Genomic DNA, 25,466 nt, shown 5'->3' on the forward strand with positions numbered 1-25,466 from the left:
CGACCCCAACTTCATCCGACGCCGGCACCCCCAAGGCCGAAGAAGCAAAAGCAGAAGAAAACGCCGAAGAAAAAGAAGAAGCAGACCCGAACCGCAATCCTTGGAACGCAAGCTGTGTCGTCGGCCTGAGAGTGTACAGCAAGCAAGCAGACCTGGGTTTGAAGGTCGTAGTCCCCAACAAAGACGACGATAATGTGGTGCCTCCAACTCTGGATCGCGACGACGTGGCGAAGAGTGCCCTGGAGCAAGCACAGGCGGCGGCAGACAAGCAAGACGGCACCACGGAGGACAAGAAGGAAGAAAGATAGTGGCGTTCCGCCCTCCCAAGCTTCCTGATATTTTGGCCTCCATCCATCCTTCGCTTGCCTTTGCCCGCCAGTGGCTCCCACCGTAGAGTCCACAAGCCGAAATCCTCCAAACAGAAAAAGCTCCTCTTAGAGATCTCGCTAGGGCTGGCTTTGACAAGGATCTCCAGCATCTCTGCCCTCTAGCCTACCTCCCGTAAACGAGCTACATGACGGAATATCACCTTCCCAAAAAGGCAGAAACAAATCCACACCAGCGCAACCGTCACAGCATCGCAGCAGAACCTCCTTCCTTTCTTTCATCTTACGGCAAATTCATTCTCAGCGATCCATGGCATACATACATACCCCAGCAACCCCTGATTTCCCTCGCCTCGGAATCTGCGCGCGCAGCGAAAAGCGGGCGTCAGGCTCTCTCCCGATATTTCCATGCTATGAGTTTTATTCTCACCTCTCCACATCACTCCCACGATCTTATGACATGCGGATATGGGTAATCTGTGGCAATGGCGAATCTGGAAACGGATACGGATACGGATACGGAAATGGACAGGTCATAGGAGACCAGGTTTAATGAATGCCTTGCTTCGTTAGTCTCAAGACCGGAACGGAACGGAGTTAGTTGGTGATAGGGCGGTACCTGGAGGAGGAAACGAACGGTAATGGGAGAATCAAGAGACGTGACAATATATTCACCACTCCATCTCAGCCGTCAATCTATCTACTCATTGCTCAATTAACCAAGCTCAGCTCCTTTCGTCTTTGTCGAGTTATTCACATACTGTCCTCATCCTCGCAGGTCGTTGCGATGTGATTGAGTGGATCTGAATAATCAATCCATCTCAAATACGCGTGCAACCCACCCATGTGTTCCAGGGATTCACTCTAGGAAGATCAAATTCAGGCCGCGATGGATATTTTTCCTTGACAACTGCAACACGACTGGTCGCCCGAAATGACCTTCGAATCCAAAATACTGCAGCATTAATGACTCAAAAGAGTGTTTGCATTCCATAAAAAGTATTAAATTCTCGTGGGTATCATCAACAGCTCCACTCCAGCTCATCTCAACTACCTGACTGTATATCAAGGAGGGGAGGGGGCCGTAAAGGACTGAGCAGAGGCCAGAACAAACTGCACCACCTCCCGCTTGCATGATTCACCTCCACCAGCCCATATCTACATAAACCGAAGAGCAATAGCTAGCTAGCTAGTTACCTAAGCTATTTAGATGTCTCTTGCCCACACCGAGCACCAATAAACAGCACAACCGTAGCATACAAGTGATCGCTCAAGCCTACGGGTTCGGACCCGGAGTCTCATCCAGATCCAAAATGCTCACACCATGACTGCCCTTCCTGCTCAGCGTCCCACTGGCACTGCTGACGGAGCTTTGCGCCCGACTTCTTGGCCCCTCGTCACTGCGGTACGTCTTGATACTTGCGACCTCTGCACCTTCGAGAAGTTCCTGGTCTCTCTTGCCTAGTTCTGTTCCCTTTTCGTCGTCTTCGTCGTCATCGTCGTCGTCATCTCTGTACGGTCTTTGTCCTTGCTCTCTCAGCTGTCGATCGTATTCTTTCTGAGCTTCGTCCATTCTCTTTCTCATTTCAGCGGCCATGCGCATTCCGTCGTTAACGATGTTGTCCAGTACGCCTCGGAGACCTCGGGATCCTGGCTCTACCACACCACCGGCTGTTCCAACATCGATTACAGTCTTGTTAGATGCTCCATTGATGAGGTTCTTGACTGGTGTGCCGAAGTTACTGAATGTAGTTAGGTTGCCGGATAAGGTGCTGGACGGTAATGACAGAGTGCTTGCATTTGGTGAATCGCTGAGCCGGAATGACTGGGGAAAGAATGTTTCGAAGAACTGCTCGAGTAACTCATCGGCCAATATCACCATGCGGAAAGTGGGCAAGGTGATATGCAAAGGTTTATTGGGATCCAAAGCAAGGTTATGAGATGCGGCTCGGGAAGAGCTATTTCTCTTGCCCTGTTCTGGAATAGATAGAGACGGCGTATCAGGAGGAGTCGAGATAGATAAAGGATCCTTGTCAGTGATTCTTGGGGACGCGATCGACTTGCTATGCGACTTCGTCTCAGACAGATCCAATAAGTCTTCTTGATCGGCGTCATCAATAGTTGTAGCCTCAAGTTTGGAGCTGGTGCTCTCAATGGGGTCGTTGGGTTGATCTGGATCTGCATACTCGAAACATCTTCGAATGAAAGCGCTGACTGAGCCCAAGAACTTCTCATTCGTGCTCATCTTGAGACTTTCCCTTGAATCGACACCAGCCGACACAGGAGTCGTCCCGTTTGATTCCGATGGGTTGATGGTTCCATCGAATCCTCGCCTGGAAAGAAACAAGAGAGATTCTGACATCCGCAGGATGCCTTCGCGGTCAACTTTGCCAGTCCCTTCATCGTCGAAAAGATCAAAGAAGAGGCTCATGGAATTCATGATATCGGTGGTACCCTTGAATTGCGCGAGGCCGCGAACCAGATGTTGCAAAGTCATCAGCCCTTCATGAGATTCATCCCATTTTCCATATAGCCTTTGCATGAAATCATGATCAGCGGGCTCCGGGCCAGAGCCCCATTGTGAAATGGTCTTGCCTCGTTTCCTCTGGCTTGCCAAAGGGCTCGCAATCTCCTTTGCTGGAGAAGACGGTGAATCTGTTACTGCCCATTTGGCAGTGTTGGCCAAGAATTCCCGAAAGCCGTCATACTCCATGGTTTGGAGAGGGGACTCGTTCTTTGACGGTTCATCATGATTAGGGTATGAGTGCTGGGAGAATATGCTAGGACGAGTCCTCTGTTGTTCTTGCTTTTTTCTCTCTTCATCCCGGGCCTTTGAGCGCTGTTGTCTCTCAGACAAAACGCCGAAGAAGCGGTCATAGATAACGCTGAGATCTTCGGCGCTCAACTTCTTGCTCTCTGGACCAAGATTTCTGATTGAAGTTCGCTTAGCGAAGGTTGCAAGACCTTCTTTTACATTATCGATGTGTTTTGCCCTCAATTCCTCCACACTAGCATGTGTAATACCTGCAAACTCCTTGAAGGCTGTTACCATCAGCTCCTGGAACCTAGTGATTGCCTTCAACTTTTCATTCTCTGAATGTGGGTGAGCAGACTCGTCTAGTCTTGAGAAGTAGTTCTTTAATATCGAGATAAAGGCGCCGTCATCGGTGACATCGAGTAATTCCTCACCATTTATACGAAGGATAGCCAGACCAATCTGAAAAAGAACTTTCGGACCTTCCAGGAAGAAGACATCTAGGACCCGGAAGGCGAAAACAAGGGGCATGGAGTTTATGTACAGAGACAAAAACCAGGGTAGCGAGACGACGGATAAGTTGACATCGGATTTGACAAGGTGTTCCCATAGAACAGGCATAGTTCTCTCCACCAAATTTTCGAAAACACGTTGGTCCAAGAGAGTGCCGTACATATCCTTGGAGTAGTAACCTGGAAGTAATCTGTCGCACAAGGCTCCGAGGATGAAAAATGCCTGAGGTTCAGACATGTATATAAGAAGTGCAGCCACGACGATGTTCATAGCCTGGCAATAGCCGACTTCCTCATTGGTCCAGCTGTACGCTGTAAGAACTCGCCTCAGGCGGCCGATGCCTTCATCACTTTGAAATCCAGGGTATTCGGGAAGGCTTCGGTTCAAATCCTTTTCAATTTCGTCAATGGCCAAAGAGCCTTTGCCGGTGAATTTTTCCAGCACTTTGTTGTACATGTGGGGATTTCTGAGCCTGGTATAGAAAGAGCCCGAGGCGACTTCCCATATCTCACCTCTGAGTCGATTAGGCAGACCGACACGTATAAGCTTATGAAAGGTGGGTTGACGGACAATAGTGGCATTCCGGCCATTTTCTCGCATGTACTCACCCCACAGTCTGATTTTACTTCTATCTCGGAGCTTTCGAGCATCTCCGGGATAGCGAAAGAGTATTCCGAGGCCAGTATCGGGTGGTTCGGGGGCTTGGGTGCCTTCCTCCTTGGCCTTGATTCTTGCCGGATCCAAGAGATATTCCGAGTAGCATTGGGCCACCACCGCACGTAAAGCATCGGCTTCTTTCATGCCCTCTCTTAGGCCCTTTTTTAAACCATCGCAGAAGCGCTCGCAAGCAACCCGACTTCCTTCTAGATTCAAGACCAACTTTCGAGGAGGCGGATTGAGAAATGTGGATTTCTCTATGGAAAGCTTTTGAATGGAGTCAATGGTGGTGAGAGCTAGTGAGAACTTGTCCTGATTGCTATTGAGCCTTTCGACCCTACGAATCGAACATAGAGGAAGAGTAAAGCCATGACCGCCAGGCCCCGAGCCCTGAGTGGGACCAGTGAACGAGGTCGAAGCACTATTGCTCGCGGAGGGCAGAAAACTAGTTCGAATGGTGGAAAAGCAGAGGAAGTGTTCACTCAAGTGTAGTTCTCCATTGTATTTGTTGCCATAATCCTTTGACTTTTCGCCGGAGGTGACAGGGGTTCTGGCTGGGGTGGATGGGAGTGGAAGGAAGAGTTCAGCAGTGATTTCATGGAGGGGGTTCTGGCCGGCGGGGAGTCTGAATTGCTCTCGAAACAGGGCAGCCTTGGAAGGACGGTTGTCATTGATGGCGGCAAGAGGGGATTGATCAATGAACTTCTGAACGAAAGAGCTCAACATGGCCGCAGAAAGACGACTCTTGGGAGGATAGGATAATCGAGGTTACAAAACAACAGTCACATTCTGCCCATTATTGCTTCATTGGGAAGTGGCTGGCTTGGCTGAGATGAAGGGTCGATCCACACGCAAAGATGTCAAACAGAAATGATAGCTGCGTTGAAGATGTGTTTGCTTCTGCTTGAACGGTATTGCAGGTGTTGTGGTGTTGTTGTCTGGAAAGCACGAGTACCTGGCTGCGTACCTGAGGTCTCACTCCGGGTCTGGTTGGGGGGTTGCCGTCTGAGGCGTGCCGCACCCAGCGTGAGCCTGGAGCCTCTTGCAGGCGCCGCCATCAACGCGTGCAGCGAACTCGCCTCACTTACTCGATCCGAAGCCGAAGGCTGAAGGCTTGGCATTGAGCGCTTACGCCAGCCGCACGTGCTCCTATCGGTCGGTCACTCACAGCAACAACAATATATCTGTAGTGGACTCGTCTGACCTTCTATTGCAAGTTGGATCTAGTTCTACGAATGCTGTTCCAATGACCGAGTCTGGATGTTCTCGACACATCGAAATTAAATGCCTGATATAGAATTGTATAAAGTCCCCGGCATTCACCCATCGTATCATGCATGCCCTCTGAGAGATATCCATCGCGGGAAGAATCCCTTTTATCCCCGGCAGAAGACCAAATCAAACCAGTTCCCTGATTCATTCCTTCATTCATTCGTAGGGTGACTCCGCTGTTTTCCCAACCAGGAGCAAAATCCCTTCAGAAACGAGACCAAGAGTGCAAGCGCTGATACCCATACAACGATGATTCGTGGCCTCATGAAAGCAAGCAAGCAAGACTTCTCTTACTCCTCGTCGTCCTTTGTCAAAATTAGCTCCACGACAACGTGGCTCTTCTCATACTCAGGATGCTGCAATGCGATCTTAGGGGTTCGCGGTGCATTTCCAAAGTTCTTCAGCCCCAGTCCATTGATTCCTCCTCCTAGCACTGCTGGTGATTGAGTTTGCCCAGCTCCAGCTCCGGCACCCCCACCGCCATCATCCAGCAGTCTGATGTCTTTCCCTGCTATAACCTGTTTCAGTCTCCCATTCTGAGCGTCACGAATTTCCACAAAGTCATCGTCCACCAGGATGAGATACTGCGCATACAGGCAAGCCGACTTCGCCCTGCCAACGAACTCCATGACCACTCCACGTGAGATATCTCCATGCTTGTTGACATAGACTGCACATTCTTCAAAGGTCACCAGGAACTCAGCATCGCCCAGTCTGAACATGCCCAGTGGTTTCAAGTCTTTGATTCGCGTGGCGATAGAACTGAGGTGTGCTTGCGTTTCCGGTTGATCGCTGCGCAGATTTGGCACACTCCAGGTTTGTTTCTTTTCGAGTGTCAACACTTCCACACCTCTTGCAGTGGATATTGCCAGACTTGATTGGTAGAGATTCAACCCGTAGCATTCTGCAGGTATATAGAACTCGTCATACTCTCTGAAAAATTCAGTCTGACCACGGCGTGACGCTGAAGGCAGGAATCGGGACCGACTAGTTGTGCTCTTCTGCAGTACGGGTTCGAGAACTTTGAATGTAGACGCTATCCCGTCTCTCTTCTTGTAGAAGACCAGGGTTCGATCCTTCATCCTGCCAGTCACAAAGAAGCCGATATCTTTGGAACCCGATAGCTTCTGCGGCGCTTTGCGACTTGACGCATCTGCCTGTGGAAGAGAGTTGCCGGAAGGCGGGCATACAACATCAAGATGGTATGCAATGAGAGCCTTGTCTGATATGAGCAAGAAGAGATTGAACTCTTCCAGGACCGCAATTTGCGAGACCTTGGGCATTTGGATGGCCTATCTCAGTTTTAGTGTGATTCTTTCTTAACTTTTGGGGACGTAACTTACTCTGATCCATCCCCGAGAATTTTGATACTCGGAAATGTATACCCCATAATCGGTCCCGATCGCGCACATTAGTCTGCCGTATGGCTGATTGAAAACAGTAGCACAATTGACTTGAGCTCGACAAACAGGTGCGGGTCGACCCTGGCCCTCGAACCTTTTCTCCGTCTCTTGAATGGCTCTATCGAGAGGTGTGCCACGAATGAGAATGCGTCTCGCAGGGTATGTGAGTCCCTCATAGCCAAATGCAGTGTCAGCAAGTACCCGTAATTTGAACGGTTCTGCATTTTGAGAAAACAGGGATTCGGCATGTCTTGTTTTGGCTTGGATGATGGCTTCGCACCAATCTTGTCGATTCTGAGCGCTGGGTGCGTAGAGAGTGTAGGTCTCTGTCTTCCCAAGATGCTTGACCCGAAAAGGATACATGATCTTTTCCTCTTTGGAACTGTTCGACTCCAAGGTGGTGATGGTAACCATGGACTGGCTGTTACCCCCCGAGCCAACCGAAAGGTTGGTGTTTGTGTGCGTCAGAGGACCAATTCTCTCACCACTAGCGGTTGATTGGGCTCGTGAAATCCGATTATCAGCCTGACTCCGAGGAACGACAGTTGTGACTGCACCAATACCTTTGACCGAGGATTTGACCACCGCAGCGTCATGGGCACCCTCCAGAACCAGTAGATCCATCGGAATTGGAACTTTGGACACGTCGTAAAACCCTTCTCGGCGTGGATCACGTGCCAGAGGCTTTGCAAGCACAAGATAATGGTCAAAGAGGATGGCATGAGTTTCAACCCATTGAAAACCCTTCCCTCCTGCACGCTGCAAGTCGCCTCGAAACACGATCTCTCGCCCAAGATGGTCAAGATTGAGCTCAACCTCCTTCTCCATTTGTGGTCGAAGCCGCAGTTTGGTCTGCATTTCGATCAACTCCATCTTTTTGCCCATTTCGGCATATTTCGAGTCACACTCAAAAGTAGCTGCCCGGATTTCGTCCAACGCAAACGCAAGGCTGGTTTTTTCTTCCGAATCCTTGATCATGTTCTTCTGAACCGTCTGGAGAAGGAGACTGTATCTCTGCAGTCTGGTGATGGGACTTTTTAGATAACTGTCCCAACTGAGTTTCTTGGAGCGGGAATCAGTCTGAGCTTGGTCCAGGAAGGTTTTGAAGTGAAGGTTACGTTCAGCCTCCCGCCGCATGAGGTAATCCGCTCGAGGAAAGTTGGCCGCGTATTCAACATAGACAGGTCGTGCTTTTCGGATCCACTCGCGGAAGATATCGCTGAAGCCGACTATCCAAGGTCCTTGCTCAGTTTGCCGATATTTGAGCTGCCCCAGTAGGTAATCTTGATTGACCTTTTTCACCTTATCGATCCCACCAAACACCTCTTTCAAGAAAGTCGGCAACTTTTTACTCGGTATGATGGGTGGCTGAGATGCCGAAAGTCGATCTCTGTACAGAACTCTCAGAACATCTAATTGGCTGATGTAGAGGTCTTCGCTCGTAACAACCTCATGCAGAACGTTCTGACGTTCGATATCTTTCTTGTCGTGGCCTTCCAGGTCTTCCTTGGTGAGTTTGTAGTAAGTGACCCAGTCTTCGGACTTCTTTTCAAGTGGCAACGTGTCGAGGTCGATCTTCTTCAGAGTTCTCATACAGTGGTACGAGTAGCATCTTCCTTTGGTGTGATATAGATGCAACTTGGATGAATAGCAACCGGTTCCGCTTAGCTGGTAAAGAACGCCAGACATATTGCCGGGTCCAAACTTGACCCATTCCTCCTCCCGAACTATGGCCCCTGCAGCCAACATTTCTTTCACAACTCGATCTCCCAGCGCCTCAGCCTCGGTAATGTACATGGTTGGCACTTTGTGCATGAAGAGAGCAACAAGCCCCTCGGCAATATTGTTCTCCTTCAAATCTGCTTCTTCCTCTGCCAACTCTCTGATCCATGCCAAGACAGAGCTGAGTGCCCAAGGTTCTGAACACTTCTTGAACTGATCAGTGGACAATTTCGCCGGATTATATCGTTTCTTAGGGATAGCCGGAAGGTCAAGTGCCACCGCAGATTGAGGGCTCGCAAGGTCGTAGATATCTGACATAGGCCGCCCCTGTTGTTGTCGGAGCAGCCTCGCACGGTCAGATTCAGTCTTTGATCTCATCGGATGGTCAATTCTTGGAGCGCTTCGTGTGCTTGAGAGCGACGTCGACCGAGGTACAGCAGTCGGACTCAACAGCGAGGCAGAATATGAGTCTGGAGCGGCAGGGTATGATATTCGAGTGCCGGGGTCAGTATATTGAGAAAATCTGCTTTGTTGTGTATAAGTCCCAGCCGGCATGAGATGAGGTATTGTTCGTATGCCAGGGTCTGAATGCGCCGGAGGAGGTGGCAGTGGCCGCTGTTGGCTCATGCCTGGATGGAAGAAGAGGTCAGGCATCGACTCGCGTGATGGACTTGTGTCCCCAGAGGCTTGTCCGTTGTCCGAATCCATCAATGTTGCCTCGTCACCATCTTCGTAGCTCAATCGTCTTGGATGGGGACTGGGTTCTGTCAAACCCCCCGTGCCTCCAGTGTCCACTCTGGCAACATTACGGATTGGAGAGAAAGGATGTAGATCCTCGGCAGGAGGAATCGAGTCGTAACCGCTTGTCTGGGACTCGCGTCCTTCAGAAGACACCCCGGAACTTCGAACTGAGCTCATGCGGGTGTTTAATCGTCCATACAAATCGCTTTGGGGCATCGTAGTGGGTGCATTATATTGAGATGAGCTGCCAAAAGACAGGTCTGGTCCATAGCTTCCACCGGCAGCACCGCTGAGATCATAGCCAGTATAATCGCTGTCACTACTCTGCTCCTGGGAAGACAGACGAGGAACTGTGTCGGTGGAGTGAGAATGGCTTGGGAAAAGAGTGGCGGAGCCCTGAGTACCACTGCGTCTTCGCGCATCCTCAGCACGTTCTTGCTCATCAAGGGCGTTCAAAGCAGCTAGGCCAGCAGCAGCCTCTGCGTCGCTATCATCTGTGAATGCACCATAGTTGATATATGTATCTCCTGTCGAGGCGATTGTGCCATTGAGATGGGTGGGGACCTCATCCGGCGAAAGCTGAGGCTGTGGCGAGGGCTGCTGAAAGCGTGCATCAGAGCCTTGATCTCTGGCATCTGCAAATCGTTGATTGTGGGTGGGCTGGGAAGAGCCGCCTATAGCGGCGTCAAGGCTGTTAATCAGATCATCGTAACCAGGCGACACGGCATTCCGCGAGCCCGCATTCGAGGTTCCCACATGATTCAAGCGATCGTTGTCCGATTCTGAGCCTGATGGGACACCTGGAAGTGATCTTCCCTGAGGATGACGATCAAGTGTGTTATTCCGTTGTGGAGACCTGTTGGAAAGTTGTCTACTCGGAGGGTTGGAGGAATAAGGCTGGGGGGATGGAGTCCGCCCACTCATGCGGCTTGCAAATGACGAGTTCCGGTTGATATCGGGGGATGAGAAGGTTGTGAGACTGGAACTCTGATGTTGACCCGTTGATCCTGATGCATAAGGGTACCCTTCTTCGGGAATGCTCGATGACTGGTGGTAGGCTCGATTCGTCACTGAGGTGTCGTGTGGTGGAGGCTGCGGAGGAGATGGAGAGTAGGCCTGATGGGTCTGACCTGGGGAGACACTACCGGGATGGCGGACAGGATATTGTTGGGCGGAATCATGTTGATAAGCGCCATACTGCTGAGCTTGAGGTTGTGCATATGAGAAGCCATCCCCGCGTGGTGGCGGTGGAGGCGGCTGGGAAGAATAGCTGGACTGTGAATTGGTGTCGAAGTACCCGTAGCTGTTTGTGTTGTAGACAGAGGGCTGCCGGGTGAGATTGGGGTCACCGTAGGCCGCAGGCACGTAGGGCTGGTATGGATTGGAAGCAGGATGAGCAGATTGAGGGGTTCCATACGTCTGGACATTGTATGTAGACTGTTGCTGCTGGTACTGAGCGGGATTGTAGGACTGATGGGAGGGAGGAGACGGTTGCTGATATTGATGCTGATAGCCACTGAGGGCTGAGTGTTGGGTGTTTGTTCTAAAAGGCACCGTCGACGAGGAAGGAGGGGGGTGGTAGCTTGCGGACTGAGAACGGTTCATTGGGGGACTGGCGGCTCCAGCAGACGAAGCGTATGTTTGATATCCTGATCCGAAGCGCATCTGAGGGTCTTGAGCATCAGCCAGTCGATGGTCATCCCCAGCATCGAAACTGGGTGTCCGTTGGATGGGTTGGGTGGGATAGGATGGGTGGGAGGCGTAGGGAGGATGCGCGGGATTCTGAGATGAGGACGGGTGATTATTCTGGGAGTAGTAAGGCTGTCCATTCTGATAGCTGGCCATGATCAGCGCACAAGCGGCGGGAGGAGGGTTTCGCGATGAAGCGAGTAAGAGAAGTCAGCGCGGGCTTTTGGTGAGACTCGGCTGCGCATATTCAGATGGACCGAATGTGCATTCAAAGTCGAGATGAGGAGGCCAGGACACCAGCACCAATGTGCAGTCACCCAGGCAGAGGTCAGACGACCATGCCAGTGAGTATTGATGATTGTACAGACGGGTAATCGGGACGCAGGACAAAGTCTCGAGCAGAAGACGGCGAGCGGACGAGGTGAGGCAGGGCAGGGCAAGGCAAGGCAACCTCGGGATGCCACTGGTAGGTTGGTGATACACAGGGCAGAATCGGAGTCTGGCCAGCAAAGGGCAACGGAGATGAAAAAGAGTGGAAAGACACGAGAGCGAGAGAGAGGGCGATGACAATGGCGCACAAGAGGATGGCCAAGAGACAGGATAGCGATTCAAATTATGGATGAGCGAACGCAGTCGTGGTTGTGGCCGAAGTCGAAATCATATGCGATGCAATAATACCAATGCCAAAGTCAAAGCGATGGTGAGGACGTGGTGAGGTGTGCAGTGGTGGTGTGCGGTGATCCGTGTCCTGCAGTAGGAGTGCAATTCAGTCAGTGGGAGCCAGGAGCCTAGGGGAATGGAATGGATGATCTAGACAGCACGTTGGCGGCACCGGATTTAACTCAGGGCGATGATCCCGGTCGAGAGTCTCAACTGCAGTTGATGGTCTTGAGACGCTTAGGCTGGAGTTTAGTGGCAAGCTAGGGGCTCAAAGTGATGACAAGTAAGCCGTGGACCGCCCATTTTTGAACTCTGGGCTGCTAGCCGAAACCCTCCTTTGGGTATCTAGTTAGGTACCTCTATCCGTACACAGTGGTCCAAGCGGTTCTCGTTCACAAGGGTTCCATCAGTTCAAGTTGTACTCGTACAGACGACTATCCTCCAATGCTCCGTAGCCCCATTCCTCTCGTTAAATCTCTGGCCTTTTGTCAATGACTCCCGGATAAATATAGCTTCAAAATGGACCCAACCAGGCAGCCTGACTTGGAGGGTCGATTCCCGGTCGTCACTCGTCCCTGACTCACTGCTGGAGCTCGTATCCTCAGATGTGCTCCTTGATCCAGACTTGAGTACCTACATGTACTTCGTACGGTACACTTAGCCAACTAACTAGTTGCTACTACCAGCAGTGTTGTTGTTGTTGTTGTTGTTGTTGTTGTCTTCCCGCAATGCCTTGAGCACGCCTTCAGCCACTCTTGTCCCCTCTAAAGCTGCTGGCATGCCGCAATACACCGCAACTTGTATCAATGTCTCCCGAATTTCCACCTCGCTGGCACCGTTATTGACAGCCCCTTTAACATGCACGGCCAATTCAGCCATGCGGTTCAGCGCACATAACATTCCAATATTCAACAAGGACCGAGTCTTGCGTTCTAAACCCTCACGTCGCCACACCACACCCCAACCCACCTCGGTCACCAACTCTTGCAATGGCCGAGCAAAGTCTGAGACGTTTTGTAGTGATTTCTCGACGTGCGCTTCACCAACGACCTCTTTGCGTATTTGGATGCCTTCTTCCCAAAGCGTCTGGTGAGCCTCGGCTAACTTATCCGTTGATGCCATGTTTCTTTCAAGACCCGATTGAATGAGTGCTTGGTTGACAGCTGGGTGACCTCGATCAAGTAAATATTGCTGACATGCTCAGTTACTTATGTCGCGGCTCCGAAACTGAGCGTTGATAAGTAGTAAATTGTGGGGGCGCCAAGATGGTCTAATTCTGGTAGTATAGCGTGGTACATATTGCTAGGTACCTACGAGTACGTACCTAGTGATCAGCAGCATCTGGGCCAACAGATCTTGCTTCGGTGCGCACGCAAGAGACAACGTGGCTTCCTGGAACACACGGTTTTCCTATAGTCGAATGTCTGGTTCCCTCGTGCTCTTCGAATCGAAGATATGTTGGAGAATGACCAGGAATGCCTGCGAGTCGCAACTCTGCGAACCGATTTTGATGCACCGCAACCACATGGCTTCCCAGTGTCGACTTCTTCGCCAAGCTGTAACAGCTGCTTGATCACTTCAAAACCAGCTCCTTCGGCTGCTAGATGCAAAACCGTCAAGCCATCCACTCCATCGTGCTTGTGCAGTTTGGATTGAGCCGCTCCCAAATCATCATTGGTGAATCCGAAATTCAACATTCAAAATAGAACGTCAAGGTTTGTTGCCTCTGCGATGCCTCCGGCAGGCTTCCTTCCTGGGGAGCTCAAGTCACCCGGGCCATTGAGTTTGATCCATTTCATCTAACTTACGCAAAGTCTTGGGGCATCGCCCGTCGACAAGACTACATAGTGTACGGGTGTGTAGCTGCAGCTATCGAATATATCGGCTTTGAACCAATGGCACATAAGCACCGCCACTCTCCGATGAGCACCTCCAAACGCGGTGTAGAAGAGCCAATTGAGGTCCCTATAGTCGACTCGTGCCACTCCTGGGTCGGCCACATGCTGTGTCACTATGTTCATGGCTTGCTCCCCGTCTGTATCAATGATGAGTTGAAGGGGAGATTGTCCAACGTTGTTCTTGGCATGAAGCAGGCTCCTGAAGAGTCGCTGTTTGGGTTGGCCCCGAACAAAGGTTATGATGTTTAGAGAGTGAGACCTGGCAGCAATGTGAAGCAAGTTGTCTCCTTCCTGATCAGTAGCCATGGGAGAATGCTTGCGCTCAATCCAGAGGAGCTGGTAACTGTCAGCGCAATCATGTTCTGCCATCAAATGTAACGCACTTCTGCCGCACTGGGGTTTGCTTCGAAGATTGCCCCGTGGTTCAGAAGAAGTTGAAGTACTTGAACAGAGTCATTCACCGCGGCAATACGAACTGGTCGGCACGCACGACAGGTTTTGAGCTATGGATCCAACAAGGACCTTCCATCACTTCTGGTAAGCGAGGTACTGCCTGGAGGAAACTGTCACTTGGCCCAGAATGTGGGCTGTTTCTTTCTTCTGCGCTGTTGAGTAGTGAGAATGAGTGGTCTTTTCTACAATGGGACATCACCAATTGTTGAAATATCAGTCCTGAAGTCCACACTCCTGATTTCGAAGCCTTATTCTCGAGAAGGCAGGTGCCTTTGCATATCACAGGGATTGAATTAACAGGATTTTCTTTTCTCTCTCGTTTCACAAGCATGTCCTCACCCCTACATATCCGAAGCGCACGCTGAGCCTACATGACAAAATCAAAGAAGGATCAACGGCAATGTGGCGCACATTTCTTGTTGACAAGAAACTGAGGACTTTTCAAGCGGCTTCTCTGTTCATCATACAGCCGACATCTCGAAGAATACCAAGAAGACATGCAGTTTAATGGTTAGCCCGAAGCATACTTGAGAATGTCGTTGCGGATCTTGACTTACGCACAGTTTTTCGGTGGTCGTGCATCTGAATGCGGCGAACCTGTTCTGACTCATTTCAGCGATTGCTTGGAATTTGATTACCAGCCCTCAAGGCTATGGGCTCAGGCGGAATGCTGGGTCCACGAGTCCAAGATGCCCAGAGGACCCCTTGGTCCCGTCAATTTTGGTTTCTTTGACTTTTGCGTCGGGACATTGAGATCGCAAACGATCGACCTTCTCCAAATCGCCATTCTGCTGCAATCTGTACCACATGGGGGATGGTCAACAAGAATGAATCCCCAACGTTCGCCGTAATAGTTGTCTCTTGCGCTACCTCTTCGGTACCTGTCGTACAAAGATGAGCCTATGTAACTCATATTTGCTGTTGGGATATGCCGAGGTCGTACCTCAACAATGGGTGTACGTCGCAGGGTAATCTCGCCTCAGATCTGTAGACTGGGGAAGGGGGGTTTTTCCGGACACCCAAATCCACTTGCTCCCATCACCAACTAATGAGATCAAAACAAACGACCAGTTCTCCAAAACAAGTGTGACCGATTTGGAGAGTGTCTGGTCACAGTAATTTGGAAGTTCTAACGTTGGTTTCCCCAATAAACAGCAGTAGGTTATAGCTTTTGTTTTGCTGGTGAATTGATGAGGGCCTGGGGGACGTGGGTTGGGATGTCGAAAGCTAACTAATTAATCAGGGGCACAAGGCTGCAGTTCAGGGGCACCAATTACGGGTGCCACAATCGCACTGAATCAATGCTTTGACAAAAGATGAAGGTGGTATATTGTGATGTAAAGGCAACATTACTTTGATCTTCGTGCTAGCTAGGTTACGAAAGAATGCATTCTCGCACCGTAGAGAGGATTTAACTCAGTGCTAATAGTGACTGCCCATTTCAGGAATTGCCTGGACGATGCTCCTAAATTTCGTAAAGTTTAACTAGGATAGTTCTGTGGAGTTGTTGAGCTCGCCAGCAGCCGCATCAAAGACTGAATGTTAACTACTGTTTCCAAATTCCAAAGCTCCGAAATCGCTTTGCTAACGTTCGTCTGCTCGAGCTTGCCTTCAGCTGCCTGGTCCTCAAATTTGGAATTGAGCTGTTCCGCGGTCATGGGATTCTCCAAAGACCCTAACGCATGTTCGATCGTGACCTCCTTCATTCTCTCAGTACAATCAGCGGACGTGTACCAGAATTTAACAATGGCCTGGTTGTCTCTGAATGACTCGTTTGGCAGCAGCGTGATGCGATCTCGCATACCTGCCACGATAGAATCGTCCGCAACCTCCTTTGAGAACTCTTTGATGCCTCCTGCACCTAGTATCAACCCCACTGACAGACCATGATAGTTGCTGAAGAGGGTCTGTACCAGCTCTTGAGGATGTCGTATACCACAAAGCCGAATTGTCATAGGTGAGACCGTTGCTTCAATTTTTTTGACAATGCTGAGAGTGTCTTTCGGGCTCCGCCCGTCTCCAAAGATCTCTTGCCGAGCCTCTATCCCTGAATCTATCAACGGATGGATGACAATCCCGCAGGGATATGGCTTGAACGCATTCTCCAGCAGTTTCCAATCCCGTTTACCGTTCTTGACATGTAGCAAATCCAATATTCTCTGAGGGTGGCTTTCCTCCCCTGCTACAGACATCAGATTGATCCATTTCTCCAAGGCGTTTGTGGTGCTGCCGAAGTCTTTACTTGCGAGTCGCGCAGCAAGAATTCCGTTTTGAGCTCCGCGACCCGCGTGCATAATCAAGGTGTCGGTTGCAAAAACGTTCCTGGACCCAGCTGACATACTGCTAGCATGACCAAGTGCTGTGGCCATGCCATGAGCGTCCAGCCCCATGAGGCTTGATATCGCCGCTGCAGCGCTGAAGGACCCTACGATGCCTGTCAAATGCCAGCCCTTCTTGTAAGGCCCGAATCCCAACGCTTTTGTGAGAGTTAAGCCCACCTCAACACCGATTATGAAGGCGAGGATGAAGTCCTTTCCATTGAGACCTGCAGCCTCTGCATAAGCCATGATAGCTGCCAAGGGCGGGCCTGATGGATGGGTAAGAGTCGACAAGTGAGTATCATCGAAGAACCGGGCGGTCATCATCAGTCCATTCAACAAAGCTGCATCGTCAACTGTCGCCTTTTCCACAACCGCTAGCACTGTTGACTGTCGAGGGCTTTTGGCAAGCGGGTCTAGTGCGGCGTATAATTTTGCGGCGGCTGGGAGGGAACTGGGTGACGATGATAGCCCGCAACCAATGCTGTTAAGGATACTGGCTTTGGCCATATAGATAACATCTTCCGGTAGATCTTCATATTTGAGACTCGTCAGGAATTTGCAAAGTTCTAAGGTGAGATCTTGCGATGGTCCAACCGATAGATCAAGCGACATCCTGTTGGTATGGCAAAGTCACGATTGTAACGCCAGTCAATGTCTGAACTCCGATTCCTCTTTCTCATTTGGCTTTGTGTGCTACACAAGGCAATGACAGTATTTCAAATACCGCTTGTGTTCTACTATCGGAAAACAACATCGGATTAAATCCACTCCCGTAAGGGAACCCATTCTCAAGTTGCATGACCGAGGTCGGTTACCTAGGTAGTTAGTTACGGAAGGCAATAATACCTGGAAAAGGAGGAGATTTACCCCAACATGCCGCGTCCCCGCACCCCTGCCCCACATCAGGCTGATATCTCCAATTCATCGAAGGGATCGATAGCACAGAACGTCGCCGTCGGCTTGAACAGAACCTCACACCACTGGTTCCTTTACTTATCGGCTGATGAGATACGAGACTTTGACTTAAGTAGCAAGTGGACGTCACTCAAACCTTGGGTTCGTACTGCGACACAAGACCATCTCAGCTCAGTATCATCGACGGCTCTTCTCATTGCGTCATACAACGGACTCAGTCTAGCCTTCATGGCAAATCCAACAGATTGCGAAGTACTCGTTGTGGGTGCAGGTCCTGTCGGCCTGTTGACTACGCTTTTCCTCGCCAAGGCAGGCGTTAATGTGCTCCTCGTCGATGGTTTACCTGATGTCGACGAATCCCCTCGAGCCATGGCATACGGCCCTACCGCAGTTATAGAGCTTGAAAGAGCTGGTGTGGCTGCCGACGCACGTGCAGTCGGTATGGACGAAACGGATTACGACCATCGCCTGAGATGGATCACTGTAGACAACAAATTGATAGGCGAATTCAAACCAGAAGATAAACTTCCAGGCTCCTTTCCCCCGATCATCTGTGGACAATATGCGCTGGCCAAGATCATGAAGAGTCACGTTAACCGATGTGAAAATGCGAAGGTTAGCTCAACGCAGATGGATATTGACTAGCAGCTATTTCATCCCTTGCTAATCTCTTCGTTAGATACTGTTCAACCATAAGCTTTCTGAGATCAGAGAAAGCAATGACTCGATCATCGCTACGGTTGAGACACCTGCCGGCAATCGAGAGATCTCAGCAAGATACTTAGCGGGCTGCGATGGTGGAAGGTCAACTACAAGGAAATTGTTAGATTTAACATACGACGGCTTCACTCTCCCTCAGTGGCTCGTAGCCTGCAATGTTCGATATCCTTTCAAAGAGCACGGTTTTGAGCGTGGCCAATTCATCGTTCACCCAGAGCACTTTAGCTTAATTGCGAAAATCGACCCAAGTGGATTATGGCGTTGCTCATATAACGAGAAGGAAGATCTAACCAAAGAAGAGGTTCTAGCTAACGTTCACAATAAATTCGAGGCGATGTTTCCGGGACCTAAACCGTTGAAGAAGGACGCTTACAAACTCGAAATGGTCAGCCCTTACAGGATTCACCAAAGGAGTGCACCCTCGTATCGCAAAGGAAGGGCTCTTTTGGCAGGGGATGCAGCACACGCATGTTCGCCATTCGGAGGTAAGCAACGTTGGACAACTTCTTGATATTTTGCTAACGAGACATTCTAACAGGTATGGGACTGACCACTGGTATTTGCGATGCCGCAGGTCTAGCAGACTCACTTATCGGTGTCCTTCGGAAGGGCTGTGATGACTCCATACTTGACAAATACTCCGATATTAGAAGACAGAAATACCAGGATGTTACACACAAAATCAGTTACAACAATACTTGTCTGCTGCGAGACACGGATCCGGAAAAAGCCTCTGAGGTTGAATTTTTCAAAATCCTGAATGGGTCGCCTGAGGGAAGGAGGAAGATACTGGAGAATGCGTACACTCTTGCGTATGTCAAAAAACAGCTCATTGCTGCAATCGAAGCCATTTCACGTTTACTGACTATTGGCACTACAGACACGATTTCACACAGTATTGGCCTTCGGGACCAGTGGCGGACGCAATCGAGAAAACAATGAATGTAGATTTCAAGCCCGTGCCCCCAATGGCGAATACGATAGTGGGAACTTAAACGTCTCGTACAATGTGTACACAGTGATTGAGAATGGGCTGTTCAACCGTGGATGGTGTGACAATAGTGTATTTCAGATCTGTATGTAGCCCCTCAGAGCCATGTGAATAAGCACGTCATTCTTTAGTCGTCTGAATTCAGACACCGCGTGGAGGAAATGATTCGGAAATTATGCAGTAGAGAAAATAGCTTTTTCGAGTGGGTCCAAGTATCGAAGTCTAATGGCACGTACAAAATTTTGATTGCATGTAGGCCTCATATGAAAAACTCCATGTGCCATTTTGTATGCCATAAAGTCACATTTTCTATATCGCCTACTATACTAAGCAGAGTTGGAAGTAGATTGAGTCTATGTGGGCCTTTGTCGTCGTTCTGGAGGCTGCACTATAAGCTTGTTCGACATTCAAGTCAAAAAGTTGGGTATTTGATGAATTTAACATTACGACAGGCTGATCTGATCATAAGTTTTATGTGAGCGAACATGCTGTTATCCTTCTATCGTATTCATATGTAGTAACTATGGAGTAGGTGTGAAGAGAAGCCCGTGTGTATAGTGCTTGAGACCTTCTCTTACAAAATACAGCACGTTCTTCAAACCAAAATGACGTATTTGGGGTTATAAAATCGAGGTTGCAAACTACCACTGGATTCATCCTTGTGACAATGTGCTGCTGCTCACCATGCGTAACGAAAATTGGTATTTTGGAGGTCAGTCTCATCGGTGAATGGGCGGCCAGAGACCTTTTCGCCGTATTGCCGGTCTCTCTTGTTGTTTCGCGTGCGGTAAATATAGTAGAGAACCTGGGCTGCGAGGATATTGTACGCCTGACAGATCATGATGCCCAAGAAACCAGACTTGTAGTTGTCTTTCTGGTTCATGATCAAGGGGCTCATGGTCGACGATGCGCAGAATGCAATAAAGATGCAGCTGTTGAGGGTAGACTTCTTGGTGTGTCCAGCAACGTTCGCAGCAGCTAGTGCGAGTACCTGAACTGGTGTGCCGGTGTAGCAGTTATTGAGATAATATCCGAGCAGAATCACACCCACGAGAGTGCGCGGAACGGCGTAGAGAATTGCTGTTCCAGAGAGAGATACGACAGTCAGTACACTGATGATGGTGGTACGCCATCTGTTCGTCTTCAACACCAAGATCATTGGAACAATACCGCATAGGATGCCGAAGAAACCAGCTGGAACTTGCAGGGCGATAGACTGTAGCGTGTTGAAACCCAGGTTCTTTATGATGATGCTTGCAAATAGGCCCACAATGGAGTTCGATACGCAGGCGCAGAACATGAGAGTGATGAGAAGCAAAGCCGCAGGGTCGCGCAAGATTTCGAACATTTGGCTTGGTTTGATGTGGTGGTCGACCATCCCACTGTTGTTGTCCCTAACTCGCTCGAGTGCAACGAATCGCTCTCGCTCCGTCAAAAATTTGGCTCTTTTTGGGTCATCAGGCATCAGCCATAGTACAACAAATCCCCAAGCGACTGTGAGAAGTCCGGCCCAGAGAAAGATGTTTTGCCACCCGTCGAGAGCGCCGTCGATGGAACCGAAGCCATAGTTGATGAGGGGTCCGATCATAGACGCAGCACCATTCGATGCTGTGAACCAGATACCAATACGAAGGGCACTCTCAGCTTGAGTATACCATTGACTAGATGCAATAACGAAAGCTGGACCAACTCCGGACTGTGCAATTCGTCAGCAAAGAGCACAAGCATATTTTGCGTTCATATTCGCAACTCACTTCAAGGAGGCCAAGGAAAAATCTTTGAGCAAAGTAGCCGGAAAAATTGTTACAGACAACAGTACTGTGAATCGGTGTTAGCAGGCGACAGTCGCAATGGGATCCCGTAAGAGCACTTACAGAAGTTCCACAACACCCCAGATGAGGACGATCGCGGCACAGACTTTGCCAGGACGATATTTCTGAGCCAAGAACGTGATAGGATAGACTCCCAAGATGTAGCCCATGTAGAATGCCATACCGACTGGTCCCGTCATTAGTCCTCCCATTGCGATACTGAGTCTTGCGCACTAACCATAAGAGTATCTTTGTGTATTAGTGATTGTTGTTCCGTTGACTTTGGTGACTTCAACAAGATCTAGATCCTGAAGGATACCAAACAGCGCAGCTTGATTCAGAGCGGTTTTGTCTGTAAGGTATCAGTGACCGACGTCTGTGACTGGTAGAAAAGCTACACACCATAGAACTGAAGACCATATGTGCCTACCATGATAGGCATCAACCTCCAATCGACCTTGCGACGAACAGCTCGAAGCTCCTCCTCGGAGGGAGGATGCTGGCCTTCGATGGCATCTGCATGTTCTGCTTTCACGCCGATTTGTTCTTCCTTGAGGTCGCTAAGATCAGCGGTATGGTCGACCTTGTCTAGGGCCATATTGTTCCCTACGCGGATGCCAGATAGGATCGAGGCTGAGCAGATTTCTAGAGAATGGACGATTCTGGTCAAGCTGCTCTTCTGATGCTTCTGGTCTGTAACAAAATACCGGAACCAGTCTTGGGCTTTATCGGTCTTCAAGGACGTTGCCTTGTCTTGCCTTGGATGTCAGAACCTATGATTGCTTTTGGAGATCGACCCGAGTTGACACATGGAGAAGCGGAGACATCGTCCAGTTGAACCCGTAGAGAGATGGGGAAGACTATGGAGGACATGGAGAATTTTCCGTGGGCAAGTTCGGAAAGGGATTGCCAAAACCCAGTCTGAACACTCGAGACGAGACATTCAAATTGGCCCAGGTAGTGCTCTCTGGGTTGCACGTCCCGTGTTTATGGAGCGCAAGTGGAACTTGCTATATAAGCGATCCGAGTTAACCGTTATGGCCTTGGTTCTCCAACACTCGCCAAGCGGCCTCCAATTAGACTCGTCGGCTTTCGGGGTACATACGACGGTGATTTGAACTCACACTGTTCTGAGCTATCTCCGAAGTGACAAGGGCGCGTGCGTATCGATGTCTAGATCTTAGTCTTAGAAGCCGACCTCGCCCATGACAGATAGATCATTCCATTCAGCAAAGTATTCTCCAGGGAGCCCTTGTCGTGACAATGATGCGACCCCAACTTCACACTAGCGTCTATCCTGCCATTGCCCCTGAGAACATCGGTTCTGAAAACAAAGGGAAAGTTGCGGTTGTCACGGGTGCTGCACGTGGTAAGAGCTGAGGCCCATTTATTCAGAAGTCTTCTTGCTGTTCGATGTATATGCGTTTGACCACAGCCGAAAAATTACCAAAAATTGTTAACGGTGAGAGCTAACTTTTGTTGTCTCAATAGGGATTGGGCAAGCCATTGCAGAATCTTTGGCAAAGTCTGGAGCAAATGTTGCTCTCCTGGACTTAGACGAGGAACGTCAGTCAGAAACGCAGGCGATATGTGAGAAGCTCGGGGTAAAGGCTCAAGCATATGCTTGTAACGTGTTGAGTGTTGAATCCTGTGAAGGCACATTCGAAAAGATTCAAAGAGACTTGGGCTCAGTGGAGTGAGTCATACTCACGTCAAAGCATTGATTCAGAAGTCCTGACTGACTGTGTCAAGTATCTTGGTGAACAATGTTGGGGCCAATTTACGACGGCCCATGGCAATGGAATCTTTCGAACAATTTTGGAGCGGCGTGGAAATAAATCTCAAGTCGGTGGGTTCTTCCTGAAGACATCAGAAAAGCAAAATCAAATTCCTTCCTGTCTCGCATTGCTAACGACTGTCCTCCGAAGGCTATGATATGTATTTTCCAAGTGCTGCCAGGCATGAGACAGCGCCGTCAAGGTTGCATCATTAACATCGCTTCTCGAGCAGGCACTGTGGCAATGCCTTTCGCAGGTGCATATTGCACAGGTAAAGGTGCACTGATCCGAACTGTGTCATGCTTACAAAAGGAACTTGAGATGGATGGATTTGGTGATAGTATTCACGTATATGCTCTCCATCCTGGAGCAACGCTCAGTCAAACTTCTTGTGAGTAATTACTTGAAAGCGCCTGCCCACTTCAAGCTCCTCATCGGGTTGCAAGCCAGGGGCTCTAACCTTAGCTAGTACCATTCCATGTGGATGTTGCTGCAGCATACCCTCAAGAGGCTGAGAAATGGTCTCAATTCCATAAGCTCTTCAAATGCCCTCCTGCTCAGTGTGCTCAAACATGCACTTTCCTAGCTGCAGGCAAGGGTAAAGTCCTAAGAGGTCGATATTTTGATTGTGAGCAGGATATAAGTACCGTCGTCGCAGCAGGAGAGGAAGGCCTGCGAGGCCTATACGAGTTGAAAGTGGACTTCTTGGGCGGCTTGCCCAACGATGGTGGCACCGCAGTCGCAGTCATAGAACACTAGGACAATGAAGCAGGCGGAAGCGTCTAGTGTTTTCCTGTTACATAAATTGCGCAGAGGGAGTCTTGTTAAAATTTATAGTAGGGGCAGAGGAATTCATTGATTTCAAAGGCTGTCCTTTGGGATATCCAAGACGCAAATGATTCAGACTCAGCTTATAAGAACATCAAGTTCTCTCTGTTACCTTCTATATTCTCGGCAAGATTGAGAAACCAAAGGCTTCTTCAGAATAGACAGCTTGCTGGAATTAACATAACATTAATATATTTAATCCTACACGAAAATTTTGGAATCCATCCTAGTTCAAAATTTACGTGGATCAAGTAAAATCCACATAGATGCTCAAATTAGCAAGTAGGGAGCAAGAATGGATCTCCATCCACAGAGAAGAAAAATTGGCCTAATAGCCTTGACTCTTTGGCACAAATATGTCAGTCTCTTTGTCAACGACTAATCTTACCCTGTGCAGGTCTTCTTTGACTATCCTATCTGCATCAGCAATATAATCTTCGATTCGTTTCGAAGCATCCAGATACCGGCCTGACATGAAATCCAGTTGCCCACTTGCCAGCACAATTACCAAGCCTGCTGGCATTTGGGGTGTGGCAAACTTTTTCGCTTCCAGTGCCTTGACGGCAATCATTGCTGACTTTTGCTCTCCTGGTAAGTCCTTCGATACGTAACTTTTGGCCTTGATGTTTCCTTCAGCTGCATCTTTGAAGTCGTGGAAGAACCGTGTCTCAATCGTACCGGGATGATATGCAAACGCTGTCACCCCACAATCTTTGTTCTCATTATGAATAATCTCTGCCAGACGAACTTGTCCCAGTTTGCCCACAATATAACCTCCCATTCCTTGCGATGCATGTGCACCGTTGCTTGAAGTGAAGATGATCCTGCCCCCACCTTGTTCTCTCATCGATGGCAAAGCAGCTCTCGAAAAATGGAAAGCTCCTTGCATCGAGACAGCCAGTGTTTCCCACCAAACTCCTGGGTCGGACTCGTGGGTAGCCAACCACTGAGGAGGGCGGCCAGCATTGAAGAAGAGAATATCAATCCTTCCGAACTTCTGAATAGTCTCTAGGACGAACTTCTCCACTAAGCTGTAATTCATGACATTAAATCCAGCAGTTTTGATTCGAAGGCTGGGGTTGATTTTATTGCATAGCTGAGCGGTTTCTTCTACCTCTTCTGTCTCTAGTGCCATAAGACTGAGAGATTTCGCTTCTGTATGGGCGAAGAACTCTGAGGCAGCTCTACCAACACCACGTCCAGCTCCAGCTATCAAGATGTTCTTGTCTTTCAGACGGGCTCCGAGCTCCTTATTCTGGCGGGGATCGGAAATGAACGTGCAATCATATTGTGTGCCCAGGGGACTTGTGAAAGTCACAGGCTTTCCTTGACGATCCATTTTCGACTTTGTGCCTGTTGAGATGCTGCTCGAATAAGTTCAAGGGAAGAAACAGCCGTGTGGACGTTATAGTGACAAGGGAGAGTTAACGATCCATCAAAAGGACTTTACCCCTTCCCCTAACCCCGTGACATGCCAACGCTCTAGAGTTTTCAGTCTCCTTGTTAGCTTTGATGTTGGGTGTGGTTGGAGTACAAATCGCCCCCGCAGTACCCGGGTGGGGTGTTTCCGATGTTTTCTGCAGGCCAATTATGAACGAAATCTCTAATGTGGGAAGGAGCCCCATCATACAAGGCTACGGCTCCTGACCGCGATTCGCCCCTCATCAGAGTCCCCAACCACAATGAGCAGATCATGTTAGAAGCCATATTGGGAGACCTGTAAGGGTGTAAGATCTGCAAGGTAGACATCTTTTGGCACACGAACCGCAAGCGGTTGAATCTTACAGCCTGACCTTGGATATCTTTCTATCACGAAAATGGTATTCGGCATTCTTGAGCCCGGAGATCCCAATGCCAATGTCCCTGGCACCTCTTTACTTGATGTACATAAGCAGATCATCGCAGATAACTCGGGTATATTGATGAAAGAAACGGGCCGAAATAGCCACATCGCTCTTGTCCCTCAGCCGTTGGATGATCCTAACGATCCTTTGGTTGGTGGCCGGCTGTGCC

At 49.5% G+C, this 25,466-nt stretch overlaps 6 protein-coding genes across 6 annotated transcripts; all 6 read right to left on the reverse strand.

Annotated features, from left to right (window-relative positions):
* Positions 1-1,602: 1,602 nt before the first annotated feature.
* Positions 1,603-4,977, reverse strand: LTR84_002942 (uncharacterized protein; the record flags this gene model as incomplete). Its single annotated transcript, XM_064846542.1, has 1 exon — positions 1,603-4,977. The coding sequence occupies one exon, from the start codon at positions 4,975-4,977 to the stop codon at positions 1,603-1,605; it is 3,375 nt and encodes a 1,124-aa protein (XP_064706152.1).
* An 836-nt stretch (positions 4,978-5,813) lies between these two features.
* LTR84_002943 (uncharacterized protein) lies at positions 5,814-11,234 on the reverse strand (the record flags this gene model as incomplete). Its single annotated transcript, XM_064846543.1, has 2 exons — positions 5,814-6,815; positions 6,867-11,234. 2 exons carry the CDS (start codon positions 11,232-11,234, stop codon positions 5,814-5,816), a joined length of 5,370 nt encoding a protein of 1,789 aa, XP_064706153.1.
* Positions 11,235-12,407: 1,173 nt separating this feature from the next.
* On the reverse strand, positions 12,408-12,860 carry LTR84_002944 (uncharacterized protein; the record flags this gene model as incomplete). The annotated part of the gene is made up of 1 exon (XM_064846544.1): positions 12,408-12,860. The coding sequence occupies one exon, from the start codon at positions 12,858-12,860 to the stop codon at positions 12,408-12,410; it is 453 nt and encodes a 150-aa protein (XP_064706154.1).
* Positions 12,861-15,570: 2,710 nt separating this feature from the next.
* On the reverse strand, positions 15,571-17,022 carry LTR84_002945 (uncharacterized protein; the record flags this gene model as incomplete). The annotated part of the gene is made up of 1 exon (XM_064846545.1): positions 15,571-17,022. The coding sequence occupies one exon, from the start codon at positions 17,020-17,022 to the stop codon at positions 15,571-15,573; it is 1,452 nt and encodes a 483-aa protein (XP_064706155.1).
* Positions 17,023-19,715: 2,693 nt separating this feature from the next.
* On the reverse strand, positions 19,716-21,445 carry LTR84_002946 (uncharacterized protein; the record flags this gene model as incomplete). Its single annotated transcript, XM_064846546.1, has 5 exons — positions 19,716-20,732; positions 20,791-20,854; positions 20,911-21,034; positions 21,086-21,199; positions 21,250-21,445. The coding sequence occupies 5 exons, from the start codon at positions 21,443-21,445 to the stop codon at positions 19,716-19,718; spliced, it is 1,515 nt and encodes a 504-aa protein (XP_064706156.1).
* Positions 21,446-23,781: 2,336 nt separating this feature from the next.
* Positions 23,782-24,792, reverse strand: LTR84_002947 (uncharacterized protein; the record flags this gene model as incomplete). The annotated part of the gene is made up of 1 exon (XM_064846547.1): positions 23,782-24,792. One exon carries the CDS (start codon positions 24,790-24,792, stop codon positions 23,782-23,784), a length of 1,011 nt encoding a protein of 336 aa, XP_064706157.1.
* Positions 24,793-25,466: the final 674 nt, after the last annotated feature.

Source organism: Exophiala bonariae, assembly GCF_035927105.1.
Source record: "Exophiala bonariae strain CCFEE 5792 chromosome Unknown scaffold_14, whole genome shotgun sequence".
Taxonomy (NCBI): Eukaryota; Fungi; Ascomycota; class Eurotiomycetes; order Chaetothyriales; family Herpotrichiellaceae; genus Exophiala; species Exophiala bonariae.